Here is an 18,528-nt window from a genome sequence, read left to right on the forward strand (position 1 = left end):
AAGGATTCCCAACACTGGTCAAACCCCATGTGCTATCATGCGAGCGGCACAGCACTGGGGGTGTTCCTCTCACTAACCACATGCAAGGATGGCACAGAGGTTCCAGAAGTCTCTTTCTTGCTTCAAAGTACATGGTTTTTATTCAGACCACAACTTGAAAAGTTATTAACAATTTTTCAATACCTCTCTTCCTTTAAAAATTACACCTCTTTCTTCAATCATATCCTACGGAAAGCAGTTTCCCAAACTGAATTTGTGCTATAGAAGCATCATTTCCCCTCTGAAAACTTGTTAGAAACAGGTATCATTGACGTTTTGTTACTCTTCTCAGAAGGCTTGGAGGTAAAAGGTTTCAGGAACTCACTATATCCTAGTTCACTTCTGCTTTTAAAAAAAAGTCTCGAAGGGTGCCCGGGGGGTACAGTTTGTTAAGCCTCTGACTCATGATTTTGGCTCAGGTCGTGATCTCAGGGTCATGAGATGAAGCCCCACATGGGGTTCTGGGCTCAGCATGGAGTCTGCTTAAGACTTTCCCTCTGCCCCCGGCCCCGCCGCTGCCACGCTATTGCTCTAAAATAAATCAATCTTTTTTTTTAAAAAAAAGTGTCAGCTTTTCCTTATATTAAATTATCCAAATGTGAACATTTTCCTTCAAATGTAAGGTCAGTTCAAAATGATCAAAAGCCTCCTTCCTAAGTAATGATGCTGGATGCCAACAACCTTACTCCTGACAATAGAGTGCCCAGAGAAGAATGGTTTAGATGGCAAGTCATACTTCTTCAGTTATTTCTTCTACTTGTACACAAAAATTCCTTTCATTCCTAGAGATTCTTTATAAATCAAGGGAAAGTCCTAAAAAGGGACATGTCCCTACTGAAATGATTAAAATAAATTTCACGTGTAGCTTACCAAATACTAGCAGCCACCATAAATACTGCTCGCATGTGCAGTGTGCACTCTCTCTGCCGTCACCTGGCAAGCCCCTTCACCCAGGTTCTACATTCCTTATGACACTTCTTCCAGAGTGGCCATTTATAGGAAAGACACCCAGACCCAGGAATTCCCAAGCCTATCTCTGGCCTTCACACTTTGTGACTTCCTATAAATAGGGTAGAGAAAAATGCCTGCCCAAGCAGAAATAACATCACCTTTCCATTATTTTGAAGATTATAAGGAAAAAGCCTGTAGAAATGGCTAAATTGCAAAAGGGCAAAAAAATACCAGGTATGGCAAGGATATGGAACAAATGGAATTCTCACCTACTGCTGGTGGGAGGGTACATGGATATAACCATTTTGGAAAATCGTTTGGCAGATTCTACCACTGATGAACATATGCATATCCTCTGACCCAGTAATTCCCCTTTGAGCTGTGCCCAACAGAGATGCAAACATATGTTCACCAAAAGACACGTACAAGAATGTTCACAATAGCACTATTCATAAAAGCAAAGAACTGGAAAAAAAAAAAAAGCAAAGAACTGGAAACTATCCAAATGTCCATCAACCCAAGGACGGATACGCAGATTGTAGTGATACTGCTCAGCCATGAGAATGAACGGCCCACAGCTACATGCAATGATATGCAGAATGTTCAGCAAAAGAAGCCAGAAACTAGAGTACATACTGCAGGATTTCATTTACATGAAGTTGAGAAACAGCCCACATTAATCTATGATGTTAGAAGTCAGGACCAGGGTTCCCTTGGCGGTGATGGTTGAGAGGTAGTGACTGGAAGGGCACACAAGGAGGGTTGTCCGGGTGCTGGTAATAATCTGTTTCTTCATCTGGGTGTGTTCCATTTGTGATACTTCACTGAGCTGCATACTTATAATGTATATACTTCCCTTTATATATGTTATTCTTCAGGAAAAAAGTTCAAAGCAACAGCAACAAACAGCATAGGTCCAGAAAATGGTACTTCCCTAGAGGACCTGAAAGGAGAACCATCTGCATCCCTTGCCAGCTTTTACAGCAAAGCTATCCATTCTGCTAGGTGTCACAATAGAGAAGAGCAAAGTATTGATAACTCTCTTCCAAGGGGACTCGAGGTCAAGGAAGAAAAAGTCTACTAAATAGACTAATCTATTTTTAAGAGAAGAGCAATCAAAAAAGAACATCTCATTAGCAGCTTATAATTACTTCCAAATCCCAATACAGACCACAACCTATTAACACCATTAAAAAAAATGAAGTTTATAAAACCATGAGCTGTTCTACTTATCTGTCCAGACTCACAAGAAATTGGGAAAGAAACGTTAGGCTGGCCAAGGGTTTTACACAGTTCTTCTTTCCCAAAGATCTGATCTTAGTCTTGGAGTCTAAGAAATGTGCCACCGTGTCCTTAATGAGTAATTTCCTAAGACAAATGTCTTTAGTATTTATCTGGGGGCCAATTTAATAGAAAAAAACCAGTTTTTAAATCAGGAGCATATGTGTGGATACAGGATGTATGAAGTTACCCTGTAGGCATGACAACGCCAAACTTTCCACATTTGATCCAGACTTCATTGGAACGATGGTACAGAAGCCAATAGTCCTGGGTTTCACCCATTTATTACGTGTCTCTCTGAGCCTCAGTTGTCCTAGCTCTTGTGAGAAAAGAATGGTAGCTAGCCATGAAACAAATTCCAGGAAAAACGCTTACCAGGGAACATTGGTAATATCACTTGAAATGTCTTACACTATAATTTTTACAACATTGTAATTTTTAATCTGCACCTCTAAATCATTTGAAATGACTTGTTTTTACAATAATAGTAAGGGATGACCATTATGGGTCAGGTGTTTACATTATCACTAATCTTCCCAATAATCCCATTTCACCAGTAAAGATACTGAAGGTCTGCATGGTTAAGTCCCTTGAACAAGGTCTCAGAACTAGTGAGTGGTGAAGCAAGGATTTGACCCCAGGTCTGTTTACTCCTCAACACCAGAGTCATAACTGTGTGGCAAGTCATAGCTCCCCCTGGTATAAAGGCAGACATGACAGATCAAGCAAGATGCTCTTTCCTGCCAATCCCACGATGCAGCCTCAAAGTCCCTCTCAGTAAGGGTCTCCAGGATGAAGTGAAAAAGCAAGATACAGAACAGAGCATAGAGAAAGCCAACTTTTGTATAAGAAGGAGGGGGGAAGATAAGAATGCACAGTCTCATGTATCTGTGTTCATATGAAGAAACACTGGAAACACACGTAAGAAAATAATAGTGATTACATCTGGGAGAGGCAAACTGGGGAGGGAAACAGCTTTTGGGGGACAGGGTACTTTAATTCTTGAATCACATAAATATAATGCCTTTTTAAAAATCATATTTTAGGGGCACCTGGGTGGCTTAGTGGGTTAAGCCTCTGCCTTCAGCTCAGGTCATGATCTCAGGGTCCTGGGATGGAGCCCTGCATCAGGCTCTCTGCTTGGTGGGGAGTCTGCTTCCCCCTCTCTCTCTGCCTGCTGCTCTGCCTACTTGTGATCTCTCTGTCTCTGTCAAATAAATAAATAAAATCGTAAAAAAAAAAATCAGATTTTAGAGAGGAGAAAACCCTCAACACTACCACCAATCGATAAACACTGGCAATTAAAACAAACCCTATTTAACATACCCACTCTAAAATCAGTTTCAACGTATCTCTAATACTTCAGAGCCCAATGATTTGTTCAGCAAATATTGCCTGAGCATCTGTTCCAGGCATTCATCTAGGCACTGCAGGGATGAGTAAAAATAAGACAAACAAAATCCTTACCTTCATAGAGCTTACCTTCTTCTATAAGAGACAGGCACTAAGCAGTATAAAGACATGAAACATACACAATGGTACGTGGAAGGAAATGCTGAAAAGAAAAATACAGCAAGAAAAAGGGATACAGGAAGTGTGGAAGAGAGAGAGGCTAGGTTAGATCTCAAGGCCTTGAAGGCCTCAGTGAGACGGCACTGGGTAAATATTAGAAGGAAGTGAGGGAGGTAGCCACACAGCTATTTGGGGGAAGAACATTCTCAGCAGAATCCAATAGGAAGCACAGAGGACCTGAGAGGGAGCAAGCCTGCCGGCTCTGTTCAAGGAATCTGTTCAGGAGCGAGCATGGCTGGAGCAGAAAGAGCAATGGGAAGAGTGGGATGAGATGAGCTCGGAGAGAAACAACCACCAGGTCACATGGGGACAGAGAGGTCATGGTGAAGACTTTGGCTTTTACTCCAAGGGAGGGAGGTAACACTGGAGGATCCTAAGCAGAGGAGTGACCTGATCTAACCTGTGTTTTAACATGGTCATTCTGGCTGTGCTGAGAAGAGACTGCACAGGGCAAGAGCAGGGAGACTAGTGCAGCTGAGCATCTCTAAGATGCCCCCATCCCCCGCCAATCCCCACCTGCTCGGATTCAAGCTCTTGTATGATCTTCTCCCCAGGAGTATAGGCTGGATTTAGTGACTTACTCTGAACAAACAGAGGGGTTAAGATACTACTTTCATGATTAAGTCATAGAAAGACTGGTTTCTATCTAGGGAGCACTTTAGCTCTCTCTCAGATACCCCATTCTTGCTCCGAGGGAAGCAAGTTATTATGTTGTGAGCGGCACAACAGAGAGACCCATGTGACAAGAACCTGATATCCTAGCCAAGGGCCGGAGAAAACCTGAGGCTTGCCAAGAGCCACACTGAGGAAGCTTAGGACTGGATCCTCCCGGAGTTGAATCTTGAAATGAGTGTAGCTTCAGCTAACACTCTTAAGAAACCCTGAGCCAGAAATACCCAGCTAAGCTAAATGCTTGTTTGCAGCCACTATGGTTTGGAGTAATTTGTTAGACAGCCACAGAGTAAGTAAAACCAGCAGTTAGAGGCTAGTTCAATAAGCTGAGAGAGGAGATGGTAGTTTGGACCAGAGTGTTAATGCTGGAGATGTAAGAAGTGGGTGGAGTCTGGGTATGTTTTGAGAGTCAGGTTAATTGGACTTGCCAACAGGTTAATTGGACTTGCCAACATGTGAGACAGACTAGGTGGGGACAGGAGAGGACAAAAATGAGTCTGAGGTTTTTGATCCAAGTTAAGTGAAAAACTGGAACTGCCCTTTATAAAAAGATGATAAACTCTGTGAAAAGAGAAGGCTGGCAGGCTGGCATGGGAAGGAGGTGGCATGAAGTTGCTATCATGACCCAATTACAGACATGGAGAGCTTGAGATGGCTAGGACGCATCCAAGGAGAGCCAAGGACACTAGATAAATGAGTTTGGGGTGTAGGGCGGCAAGGCAGATCTGAATCTTCAGCACAGAAATGGCATTTAAAGCTACAAACCCAGATGAGATCAACCGGGCAGTGGCGGAATGAGAATGCACAGGTCAAGGATTGCGCCCCAGGATGCTTGAACATCTTGAGGTTAAGGAACCTGAGGAAAACTCAGCAAAGGAAGCTGAGCAGAAACAGCCAGATAGGCTGGAGGAAATCCTGGCAAATGTGGGCATCCTGGGGGCCAGGGGAAGAAAGTGTCTTCAGGGGGAGATGGTGATCATCTGTGCCAAGACTGCCAGTAGTCAAGTTTATAGCTAAGCATTCCCTGACCTCACATTTTTACTGGTAGTGGCTTATCTTTTGGACTCAACTTACCTCACTTTCTTGAGTAAAGTCCAGAGCATCTTCTCCTGATGCCAGCAGAGTGTGGAGAATTCGCTGTTTTACTTGCTCCCACTCGACCAGCATGGACTCTCGATGGTACTCCTCAGCCATGCCAAAGGTCTGTCAGAGAGCAACAGAGGAAGATGACCCAAACGGGAAAACAATATAACTTCAAAGTTACTATTTCCTTCAAAGTTCAACAGAAACTCAAAGCCCCTCCGATGATCATCTTTCTGTAAGCAGAGCAAAAGCAACCAACTTTAAAAATTATTCTTAGAGTCTAACACATTAAAAAAAATTGTTTTAATAGTGGTAAACGCTTATAAGACTTACTTCTTAAACCACTTTTGAGTGTACCGTTCAGTGCTATTAGTACATTCAGACTATCGGCCGGCTACCACGACCATACAATTCCACAGCTCTTTTCATCTTGTAAAACTGGAATCCTGTCCCTAGTAAACACAGACTCTCCACCCTCTCCTTCCCCCAGGCCCCAGGAACCACGACTCTACTTTCTGGCTCTCTGTTTTCAACTATTTCCGGGCACTTCATAGAAGTACAATCAAACAGTGTTTGTCTTTTGGGATTGGCTTGTTCCATGTAGTATAATGTTCTCAAGGTTCATCCATGTTGTAGCATATGCAGAATTTCCTTCCTTTTTAAGGCTGAAAAACATTCCACTGTGTGTGTGTACCACATTTTGCTGATCCATCCATCTATCATGGACACTGGAGTTGGTTCCACTTGTTGGTTGTTTGAGTAATGTTGCTATAAACATGGATGTACAAATTTCTCTCCAAACTCCTGCTTTCAGTTCTTTGGGGTATATACTCAGAAGTGGAACTGCTGGATCACGTGGTAATTCTGTGTCTAATTTTTTGATGGATTGAATAGTGTTGCTGTAGAGGATGTACCGTTCTACATTTCCACCAACAGTGCACAAAGCCTCCAGCTTCTCCATCTTCTCCACAGTTTTTCTCGGTTTTTCTTGGGGGGGTTGCCATCCTAATAGGTATGAGTTGATTTCTCATGGTTTTGATTTATTTACATTCCCCTAATGATTAGTGCTTTTTATGCGCTCATTAAGATAAATACCTCTTTAAACCTCTGAAATTGGGCTACATTTTACAAGTGATAGCACATCACAGTTTAAAGTGAAGTACTTTTTCTTGGATTATAACAATCAGTGGTTTTTAGTAAACATCTAAGAAGAGACAAAAACAAAAGATTCTCTCAATGTCTTTACTTTTTAAGAGACAGTAATATTATTTTCATAGACGGAAGTAAATCAGTAAAAGAGAAGTGGCACCTTCTAGGATTAGGTCTCCTACCACTCTACCCGAAGTGATCACGGAAAGTTTGGCAAACCTCGAGCCTGTCTAATGCTAATACTGCAGGTTGCTGCCAAAACAAAGGTGCTCAGAAAGAAAAGGAAAAAGAAGAAGAAAAGAAAGGAGGAGGACGGGAGGGAAGGAGAAGACAAGACAAAACAAAGGAAAACCTTCTTGAAGGAATGAAAGCAACTTATAGATACACGAACTCATGACTGTTCTTACCCTGTTACTCCTTAACTGGCAGACCAGGTTTCCCAACAGCTTCAGCCCACTTTCCAAAAAGCCATGTCATTTACAATCAGACTGGCATCTAATTAGGCAGCACCAGGGGAATGAGTATTAGTAATGCCTACTTTATTTTTGGCAATGCAGATAATTTATAATAATAATATCCATATACAAGAGCCCTGGGAAACGGTCAGAAAAATCACATACACTCTTCCTACAAATGGGATGTTTGAGTATGGACAGTTACTAATTAAAATCTGAAAAAGACAGATAGCAAACACATAAAAATGATTAGGAAGAAGGCTAGGGTCCCCTGCAAGACTGATTTTGGTCCATCTATCAACGAATCCCTTCTCCAGTATGTATTTTGAAGAGACAAAGAGAAATGACAATCACAAACTTTAAAAACAGTCTTCTACCTGGTTTGCGTCTCACTGGAGTCAGGCAGAATGGAGTGTTCCAGTCAGTTAGATGGGGGTGAAAAAAATACCCCGGGGGGAAAAATCATTTTCTCTTGTTACACTAGTGAACTTCAATATGAGAGCTATGCATTTTGCATACAGAGAAGTACACCAGAACAGAAAGGCGGTGTCATGCATAGGAGAAGGGGTGGTTTCCCTTAAAGATATCCAGAAATGGTGCACAAGTGAACCACAATTTCTTCTCAACTCTTCCTATTTAGTGGTCAAACCAACAACCTCTTCAGCTGGGAAAATGAAGGGCGATGTGGCACGAGGATAAGGGTGGGCAGAATGAGGGAGGTGGGGGGAAGGCTGGCAGACCACTTTCTGAGCGTGCAACAGGAGGGGAGGCATGGCCTAAGCTGTGGTACTGACCCAGGACAGCAGAGCGTCACACGAGTTTTTCTTAAGGTAAGTCCTCTGGCTAGTAAAGAATGGCATAACAGTAAAAGTGGCTGAAGGAAACCGTATACTATCCATACACGCTGTTGATGAGGACAGTGGGCACAGACTTCCAGTGTCATTTAAGGGTTAGACTGACAAGAGTGGGAATTAACCAACACCTGTTAATCAGGCTGCCCACCTATGTGCCAAGAACTGTTGTTTCAAGAACACAGGAAGTACTCTGAAAACTGGCAGCTTTCTGGGCTCAAATCCTCAGATATATCTGAGCAGTGTGCCAGGCTACTCATTTAGAAACAGCCACAACCTGAATGAACAGCACTGTGATTCCATTTGTCATTAGTGTGATAAGGAGCTTCAAATAAAAATAAATGGCCCAACATTAAAATTCTCTTCCTTTGACCACACAACCCCTAGCTTATCTTAATTACATTCGAGCTAATGAACATCTAATTTGTGGGCTAATCAGAGATGATCAGCCACCCGTGTGCCCTATTCCAGCTTACTCCCTTCAGACCCACAACCGAACCACCAGATTAGGTGCAAAGAATAATGCCAATGAGGAAGGCTAATGAACGAGATTCAACAGAGCTATTCACTGACAACTAAGAGGAGCAAAGTTCTGAGGCAAGGTGAAAGGTAGGGAACAGCAGGGACAAGAAGGGGAGGAATCCAAAGGACAAGAAAAGGGACAACCTGGAAGGGTGTGCGGATGTGTAAAAATTAAAAGGAAGGAAAGACAAAACCACAGAAAATGACGAAGCAGTAGAGAAATTATAAATTACATGGGACTCTTTCAAGTTATGTGTGGACATCTACCTCTCTGCACACAGTGAAGAAAGGAAGGCAGGAAGAGAACTGGGCAACCGAATTAAAAACAGGTGGGGAACACTCAAACCCCATTTTCATAAAGGGAATAGGGAAATATGCTTTGACTTCACACCCACTTATTGAGCTGTTGCTGGCTTTCAGAAACTCTACATATGTTCTGATAATGTTGTTCTGTTTTTGCTGGGATGCACCAAATGGAAAAAGATAGGACACATTTGTGGTTTTGTAGCTTGTTTTCTTGGCATTTCAGCAGGACATTGGCAAGTTATTCAAACATGAAATTACCACCAAAATGCCAGGAAGCTGCTCACCTTTTGTTTGAAAATAATTCTTGCTCAGTGGTAGTCTCCTAGTGTCCAGACAGGTGAAAGGTCTTCCCCCTAGGCCAGCTCCCAACACCGGAAAATCTCCCTCACAAACACATATGCACACATTTTGCACTGTGGTGTGTCACTTAGATGTTTTGGCTGGCTGCACATTTAGTCTCAGTATGGTACAGTGTTCAGAGACTGCCAATTCCAGAAACACATTCCGCAGGGTAAATGGATTAATAAGGCTCAGTGGCATTCGACAATCCTAATTTAATTTCACTGGTCCTTTACAGCAGGAGAATCGATGTTGGTGAGTAACTCACTCAAAGTGTGAACAAAAAAGCCTTTAAAAAAATTTTTTTTTCAAATCTGAATCAAGTGAATTTCTCTATTTCTAGGAATAAATACTATTGCCAAAAATGTACTTAAAATTTTAGGGATTTTTTTTACTTTGATAATTAAACGTACCAATCATTTACATTAATGTCTTTGGAACCTCTTCTTATAAATTAGAGTTGACAAGCCCCCAGCTGCCCTATCTCTCTCACATCAGCCTTCCTGAGACAGTCCCCCACCGGCACAGAACATTTTAATAAAGCACACTGACAAACAGTTTTTTATTTTATTATTTTAAACTACATAAGTAATACATAAATATATTTCACTTGATATAAGAGTTATAAAGTAAACAGCAGGACAGAGGTTTCCCCTTCACCCCTATTCACTTCTGCAAAGACAGCCACTGCAGACGGACTAGAGTGAACCCTCCCCAGCCTCCTTCCTGGGGAGAGCTGCATTTTTCAGAACCAACTTCACAAGACTGCTAACCTTCCTCCCCCACTCCCCAAAGGACTCCAGTGGCCTAAAAAAAAAAGAAAATCTTACTCCATAATGGGATCTTTTGGAAAAGTTTTATCTTCTAATTCTTGTCAGAAACAAATGGAGATAACGCATGTTAACAATCTTTGAGTATCTTGAGGGAATGCCTGATGCAAAAATATTGCTGCACATATAATGGCTGCTCTGGCTGACTTCTTTATCATCCTTTGGACAGCCATGCTGGTTTCCTTTTTTTTTTTTTTTTTTTTTTTTAAGAGCTTAGGAAAATTTTTAATATAAAAGGTAACAGAGAAAGTCAAATTGTATGAAAAAAGGAAAAATTAAGGATAATTATTAATGATCATAATTGCTTTTCTGAACTGCTGATTCAACAGAAATCAAAATACCGTTTTATATACCGAAACGATGAAACGAAAGAATTGTCTGGCCTTCCATTTTAAGATTAATTTGATAATTAATTGGGGATTCTGTTTCAGATGCATTTCAGTCACTAAATACAAGTAGAGTTACAAGCATGATTATCGTCCTCAAAAAGAGTTCCCGTAGAACTCCCTTTGGTGAATTAACTAAGTAGGAGAGCTGGGCCTAGACACAGGCTCCTGCTTCCAGAACACTGCTGCCCTCACAATGGTGTCCATCCTCATTTGGGTTCCTTTCTTACCCTCTTCCGGGACTCCTCAATGGCAGACAGCAGGGCATTGTCCTTCTCATTCTTCAGGAAGCCCTAGGAAAGGGGGAGATATGACACAACTTAGGTTAAAATCAACCTTCAAATAATCAAAAGTACACTAGAGGGGAAAAAAGCCATCAGGCGGGTGCCTGGGTGTCTCAGTGGGTTAAAGCCTCTGCCTTCGGCTCAGGTCATGATCTCAGGGTCCTGGGATCGAGTCCTGCATTGGGCTCTCTGCTCAGCAGGGAGCCTGCTTCCTCCTCTCTCTATGCCTGCCTCTCTGCCTACTTGTGATCTTTCTCTGTCAAATAAATAAATAAAATCTTAAAAAAAAAAAAAAAGCCATCCGGATATCTGCTATCCTGCCGACCCTCACCCTGACAGAAATTTCTTAACCCAGAAACATCAAAATAGATGGTTTTTCCAGGTGTTTCCTAATTTTTCTTTCATTTTTAGAGCACATGATGATTATTAGAGGCTAAAGTCTCCTTGAAGCAGTAGCTCAAGTCCCACATCCTATAAACATATAAAACGTGAACTAACAAAGACTGCCCTTCAGTATTTCTGAATGGCCCAGATTATAGACACAGCTTTGACTACACAACAGTCATAGTTCTTCTAACTACCTTTAGTTTATATTTCTCTGTTCCTTTTTCAATTCATTCTTCAGTTTCTTCCTAACATTACAGAAGCAGCACCATCTACTTGTCTGGGTATTTTCCACTTACTGGTCAATGGCTGGGATACTCCCCCAAACCAACCAACCAACCACACATTTCTGAGGGAGTTTTGCCATGTGCACTCCCTATTTCAGGCCTGATGACACTCACTGCTTGTTTAATAGAGATGGGATGAACAGAAGACCAAGACTGGTTTGATATGCACAGAATAAATGCCCACAAAATGCAACTACAGAGTAATACAATGACAGATTTAGTTCCAAATCATGGTGCCTCCGTTTACTGATGGCATGAATTTAGCCAAGTCACTCAAACTCTCTCAACTTTAGTTCACCTGTATATAAAATGAATATTAAATGAGATATGCAATCAAGTGCTTGACTCAAGGTTCGATACACTTATTAGAATCAATCAGATTTAGGGGCGCCTGGGTGGCTCAGTCTGTTAAGCATCCAACATTTGATCTCAGCTCAGGTGTCAATCTCAGGATCATAAGTTCAAGCCCCATGCCCAGCATGGAGCCTATTAAAAAACATAATAATAATCAATTAGGTTTAGATCTATTGATGACATCAAATAGGGAAATGCCCAGGAACATGAACTCTCTAGGGGAATATAATACAAAGTAGAATTCAGATAAAGTTTTAAAGACATGCTAAATTTTAAAATCATCATTTGACAGTTTTGAAAACTTCCTGTCATGGTTAGTTAATTTCTGATCACCTAATATATATTAACAACTACAACATTTTAATATTATGTTATTTAAGCAGTTCCAGATATGAAGTTGCCGATTCTCTAAAACAACACAAAACAAACATGGGGGGGGCACTACAACTGGGAATATAATTTTAAATAAACTATTAATCTTCATAGAGTCCCCTGATTTCTTATGTACTGACCCATGATTCTCCCACACCTGCTGTCACACCCCAACCTGGTGTGCATTGGCCTGAACAAGGACAATGGCCAGCAGCCAAGGAAACGGTTCCCATATAGGCTCCTCCAGGGCAGTCCCTGAGGCAGCTCTCGGACAGCTCTGAGGGCACATTAGGACTGCTCCAAATACCCACAGTGCTATTTGGTGATGGGGTGGGGTGGGGAGAGGCGTTAGTCACTCACCTACTAATGCAATAGCCTCAATAAACCAGAGCACATAAAGTTAGGACCCCATGTGGTCCACACAGAAGGAGGCAGCGTGTCACCACATCCTTGCTTCTGGCCATCTCTTGGGAGCCAGACAAAAGATGGGGAGGATTTTAAAAGATCCCATTTATACCCTTTCACAGCAAATCAATCAAGTCAACAAACCTTCATTGTAATTTTACTTTCACAAGGCAGTCTTTAATGGCTAAAGCTAAAGGTTTTAGTATCACAGTTTGCAAACAAAACTATGGAATTATCATTGAATGCTGCTCCCAAACAAATGGTAGGCACAGATTATGTTTTGTGGCACCTTTTCCTGGCTGCTTCTATGGGAGATGGATTGTCTCTGCAAACCACCTTTGAGGTAAGGGTGGGGCATGATAACCACTGCCCAACAAGGCCTAGTCTTATTTTTTTCTTTCTAGTTGGGGGGCGCTGTGCCAAGTGGCCCATGCCCTTTCTGGGCTTCCTCTGCTCTTCCCAATGATCAGCCTGTCCCATTCCTTTGAGGTACCCACAGCTACATGTAACCAAGAGTGCGCGCACGCGCACACACACAATTAAAACACAAATGCAAAGCAATAACCAGACACATCTGTTTAAAAGCAACATAAGAAACACAATTCCAAATTTTCTAAGAAGTGATGAAATGTCAATCAGTGATGAAAGAGAGAAAAAAAGATATTGCTTTAGGGGCAGATGATGATTCTTGAAAATACTCATTATAAACCCGCATTTCAAAAATCTCATTAATAAGTAAATCAAACACCTGTGTATGAGAATCAGTCTTCAGACAGCATCTACCTATGAACAAAGACCATGAGCCATTATGTACCTCAGCAATTGGGCTCTCTTGGTAGCACAAGCTGGGCCCAGAAGACATACAGAGTTTGGATTTCAATTTTTTTTTAATTGTATTTATTTATTTGACAGACAGAGATCACAAGTAGGCAGAGAGGTGGGCAGAGAGAGGGGGAAGCAGGTTACCTGCTGAGCAGAGAGCTCCATGAGGGGCTTGATCCCAGGACCCTGGGATAACGACCCGAGCTGAAGGCAGAGGATTTAACCCACTGAGCCACCCAGGTGCCCCTGGATTTCAATTTTTCACCCTTTATTCCTCTCTAAAATAGGCCACATATCACATTTTATTTAAAAACAACAACAACAACAACAACAACACATTAGTGGCCTACCTTTTGAAAAGAATCTTTAACAGAATGTATACAGCCGGAATAGTGCCGGAGTCTGGGTGCCATCTAGTGGCAGTTACTCTCTTCTAAAGAATACACACCTCGAGGGAAAGTAACAAATTAAAGAACTAAATAGTTGGGCAGAAAAATACCTGCCGACACCCAAGTTTCCCATGGATCTCTCCCTTGACTTCCCTCTTCCACGTGTGTTTCCTTTCCTTCCCACTGCTTCTGGGAGGTGCCTCTCACACCCCACATCCCAGAGATATATTTTTAATAGCTCATCAGAAAATGGGTTTTCCGTAGGACTAAGGGAGTGAAGGGGAACCTGGGAGGTGCCTTTCTCAATGAAGATCCTGGTCACAGACAAGACCCAACACCCCACCTCTCCCTAGGAGATGCCAGCTGTCTAACTGTGACCCTCAGAGAACCGCATCACTAACATCCCCTCTTCTTGCCAACAAGCACTTTTTAATTGTTCATAGTCTCCCACCCAACCCGTCTACTGCTGGCCCAGTCAATAAAGAACATTCCATAAACATCTGCAGGCCTGCTAAGTACGATAACTACTCCTGACTTCCCCATCTGTATACTTCTCACTGCCAGAGTCCTGGAAACAGATCCTCTTCTAACCAGCTTCTTGAATGGGTTTTGGTTTCAAGCTTTCTGGAACATAAAATAGCTCTCATTCAGGAAGCAATTAAGGGCCAGATACTGCTCTAAGCAATTCTAAGACGTTACTGCTAATCTTTTAAGAGTATGAAAGAACAGACATGATCACTCCACTCTCCCCTCACCTACCCCCTCTTCATTTTACAGGTGAGAAACAGAATCTCAGCATTTAACTAATTGGACCACAGTCTCCCAACCAGGAAAAGGAAGACGCAGAATTCAAACAGTTCCGACCCTCAAGAGACCCAACGTTTCCAAGATAATCGGGGAACACTACACTTCCCAATCAAGAAAATAAGGAAAAACTTCCCTTTCTCTCTAAAAAGAGAGAGTCCGGAAGGAAGCAAAATACTTTAAATTTGTTTTCTTCATTATTAGTTCCCTTTACAAATGATGAATTTGAAGGCTCAGAGAACACTAAATCTTAGACCAGTACTAGTAAGGGCTAACCCTTTCACTGTTACAGGGATCACTCTGTGCTAGATGTGCAATATACACATCTGCTTCTAGCCCTTGCTTTTAGCTCAGTACGAAACTGTTTCTCAGTGCTACTTAACGGGATCATACATTAAAGTATGTCCTTAATTAATATAGGTTTAAACGTTGAAAGGGCCATTCGAGATGGTTTCTAGAGCTTTTACCAACTCTACAATGCTGTAGGGCCACACTAACATCATCTAGTTTGTAGAATCCAAATTTTCTGACCTCTTTTCTACCTTTCTGCATTCTACTATACGGTCTCTATCATAGCAAATCAAGGTAGAATAAACATATTTTATGACTGCATATTTATACCTTTCTTCCTCCTGCCTCATATAGTTAGGGAAGGAATGAAACAATAAATATAGAGTTCTTGGCATTCCTTTAGAATGGTGTTTTTCAAAATGTGGGTCAGAACTTGTAATTGGGTCATGAAATCGATCAGCATTTTTTTAATGAAATGACATGCTACAGAGATATGTGGTATAGGTAAATACTGTTTTGTGAAACTTTTCTTCCAATTATGTATACGTATTTGTATATATGAAGTGGGTCATGGTATAAAATATACCTCTTACTACAGGTCACAGACAAAAAGCAGAAATCACTGTTCTAGATGTCAATTCTTTGGCGTCCCAAAATAAGATTACTATTTATTGCTGTGGAACAAATAAACACCATACACCTGCCCAAGCAGTATCTCCAGCCACGTGTTCCATCTTTTTTTTTTTTTTTAAAAGTAGGCTCCTTGCCCAGCATGGAGCCCAATGCAGGGCTCGAACACAGGACACTGAGACCAAGACCAGAGCTGAGATCAAAAGTCAGAATCTTAACCAACAGAGCCACCCAGGCATACCCCATGTGTCCCACCTTTAACAGAAGAAGTGGGCTGCCCTGTAATGTACAAAGGTTTCTCTCACTATCTGAAAGTAGAACATTCCTTTGAAACCTTTCATAAGCCAAAAAGACATAAAGCAAAGAAGCAATCGCCATGAATACATAAGAAAAAATTTTTGAGTGTTCCCATACCCCCCAAATAACCTCTCTTTAGCTTTTCTGACACCTTAGAGTACATCTTATTAACGGGTGCACAAAATAAAACAAGATAAAGCACAGATGCTCACAGGTAGAGTTCAGAGCTATGGCGGCTACGGCTGAGATGCTCACTGTGGCCGTCAGCAGAGGAGCTTGGGTGGTGCCGCTCTCCCTGCAGCTGCTCTCCCTGCTGCTCCTCTCCCTGCTCCTGCTCTCCCTGCTCCTGCTCTCCCTGCTACTCCTCTCCCTGCTGCTCCTCTCCCTGCTACTTCTCTGGGCATGTGCTGCCTCTATGCTACAAAACAAAAGCAGAAGGCTTTTTTGCTTTTCATCTTTTTCGTAAAAACATAAGTCCGCTTTGGATTTCTTTTGGTTAGCAAAAACAGGTACTAACGTAGGTCTTCTGTAAAAGCAAAGTGGCATAACACAAGCTTTTGTAAAGTACAGGGGATACCTGTACTAACCAAGAACAACCCAGAACATAACCACAGGTAACCCAATTCTCCTATCAAACGTGCGGTTACATCTCAGGGACCTGACAGCCACATTGGCTTTTAAATGGCTCACGCTGGGAAAGAAAGGCATGAAACGGCCTTTTTTTAGTCACCAGGCAGGCTGGGTTTCAGAATACAAGTAGCAGCTAACTCCTACTGCAGAAGAAGGGAGTGGGCACAAGGATGTTTGTTTTTGTCAAATGGCCAAATTCTCTTAGCTTATTTGCTTTCCAAAAGTGAAAACTGTAAGAAATAAGGGTCTCTGTGCGAAAAATTTCTGTATCCACTTCAGCTAGGAAAGTAAGATGGCAAAACAAGAGCTTACAGTGACTCTTTCACAGTTCTTTGCTTCCCACCCATAACAAATAAGTGATCTGCTGGACAGTTAGTTACATAAACAGTTTGAAGATTTTGAACACAGATTTCCTGACCATTAAAAAATAAAACAAAAAAGATAAAATAATTAGTCTAGCTTGGCCCCACAAAGCAAAAGCCGTATTTTATATGGTCCTCAAAACAAAAAAGACCATTCCGCGTCTCCTCTCCTTCAACAGATCAACTGGGAATCTACTCTGACAGAATTTAAAGTGAAGCACCCACAGCGGGCCAGACTTTCTGTGAGAAGGTATCTGACATAAGACAAAAACACACAGTGAGTGCTTTAAAAGTTTTGTAGCTTCTCTCATTTAATACATAATGATATACAAACTAATAGGAAATCTGTAACCAACATTCCAAATCAAACTAACACAAGTTAGCGGTGACAGTAGAAAATGGTCATTACAGATGCAAAAAACATTGCCAAGATACAAGCAACAGCTAGGAACACAAGGAAAAAGTAAAAGAAAACCAAGCAGACCAAAAAATAAACTTAAAAACCAGAATAATCAAGAGGGTCTGCTCCAAGGTGGAAAGAAGACTTCCAATAGGCACTGCAAGTGGCCGTTAGAACTTGAGATATTTTAGGGTCTGATTTCTAGAAACACGGGAGTGTGAGCTATATCCACTACGTGCTTCAGCTCATTCTGAGGAAAAATACCTCCTACTCCCTTAGCCTTGCCTAAATGTCCCTTCTTCCCAATTTCTGAACAAACAAGCTCTTCTGAAACCTTCTCTTGGGTGAAATGTTTAGAAGGTAAAGCTGCTACTTCAGGAGAAAGTGAGGAAGGACAAAGCGAGATGCTGTGTTCAGACGGGCACAACAGAAGCCCTGCCAGTACTCAGAGGAGCCGCCGGGCTTATCAGATGGTGCGGACAGGCTTTTCATTAGCTCCCTTTGTGGTGCCTACAGAGAACGCCTCAAGGAATTTTCAGGTGCAGAGAGATGTTCATTACTGATAAAGCCTAAAAGATGAACAGAGAAATCTTTAAATTTAAACATTTTCAAGATTTGGGGGACTTTCATATGGTTTTATAGCATGTTTGGTTATTTTATCAGAGCAGTATTTAATGTAATACAGTAAGAATGCACAGAATGTCAGCCTAAAACACCCAAGAGATAGTGAATCTCCTTTTGCAAGGAATACAGACGGAACAGCAAATCCAGGCTTTATTCTGCAACTCAGGTATTTAGAGTAAATCCCAAGGCGTGTTTTCTACAAAAAAAAGTTTACTACTTTAAACTGTTTCTTCACAGACTGCATTAAATTTTAAAAAGCAGATACATAGGTATTTAAAAAAAAAAATCCCCCTGCACAAAGTAGTGCTAAGCTAGTAGCTGACATTACCAACTGTAACATAGTTTTAATGCTGTTATACGATTTCTCACTGTGCATTTACGCAAAAGCCTAGCCGCTCTCCTGCAGCAGGTGGCAGCAGACCCTGCAAGAATGGCTGTGGAGTGCCACCATTTGCCAGCTCAGCAGATCCAGAGGCCTTGCAGGCAGCTCTGGAGCCACAGGTGGCAAACCTTGTCACCATAACATGGCGCTGCATGGGCAGCAGGCCATCTGTCACTGTCAGGCTGCAGGGTCCCATTTTGTACATGGTTTCTAGTACTGGGCTAAACAAAGGGTCACACAATTAGGTGACGGATTTGGGTCCATTAAGGCAAAATAAATCACTTGCTCCCATAATTCACATTGGTTTAAAGGATGGTCTACAAATTCGCATAGAATGAAGCTAATCCAGTGTTGGTCCAAGGAGATTCTAAACCT

The 18,528-nt window shown here is 41.8% G+C and overlaps 1 protein-coding gene across 3 annotated transcripts in view; it reads right to left on the reverse strand.

Moving 5' to 3' along the window:
• Positions 1 to 18,528, reverse strand: part of NUP93 (nucleoporin 93) — a 110,913-nt gene that overhangs the window by 28,243 nt on the left and 64,142 nt on the right. For all 3 annotated transcript variants that reach the window (XM_080828033.1, XM_080828035.1, XM_080828034.1), the window contains 2 exons: positions 10,667 to 10,729; positions 5,590 to 5,718 (listed from right to left, as the gene is read on the reverse strand). In XM_080828033.1, coding sequence (XP_080684159.1) covers positions 5,590 to 5,718; positions 10,667 to 10,729 — 192 coding nt within the window. The remainder of the gene's footprint in view (positions 1 to 5,589; positions 5,719 to 10,666; positions 10,730 to 18,528) is intronic.

The sequence above is a fragment of the Martes martes genome, assembly GCF_963455335.1.
Source record: "Martes martes genome assembly, chromosome: 17".
NCBI lineage: Eukaryota > Metazoa > Chordata > Mammalia > Carnivora > Mustelidae > Martes > Martes martes.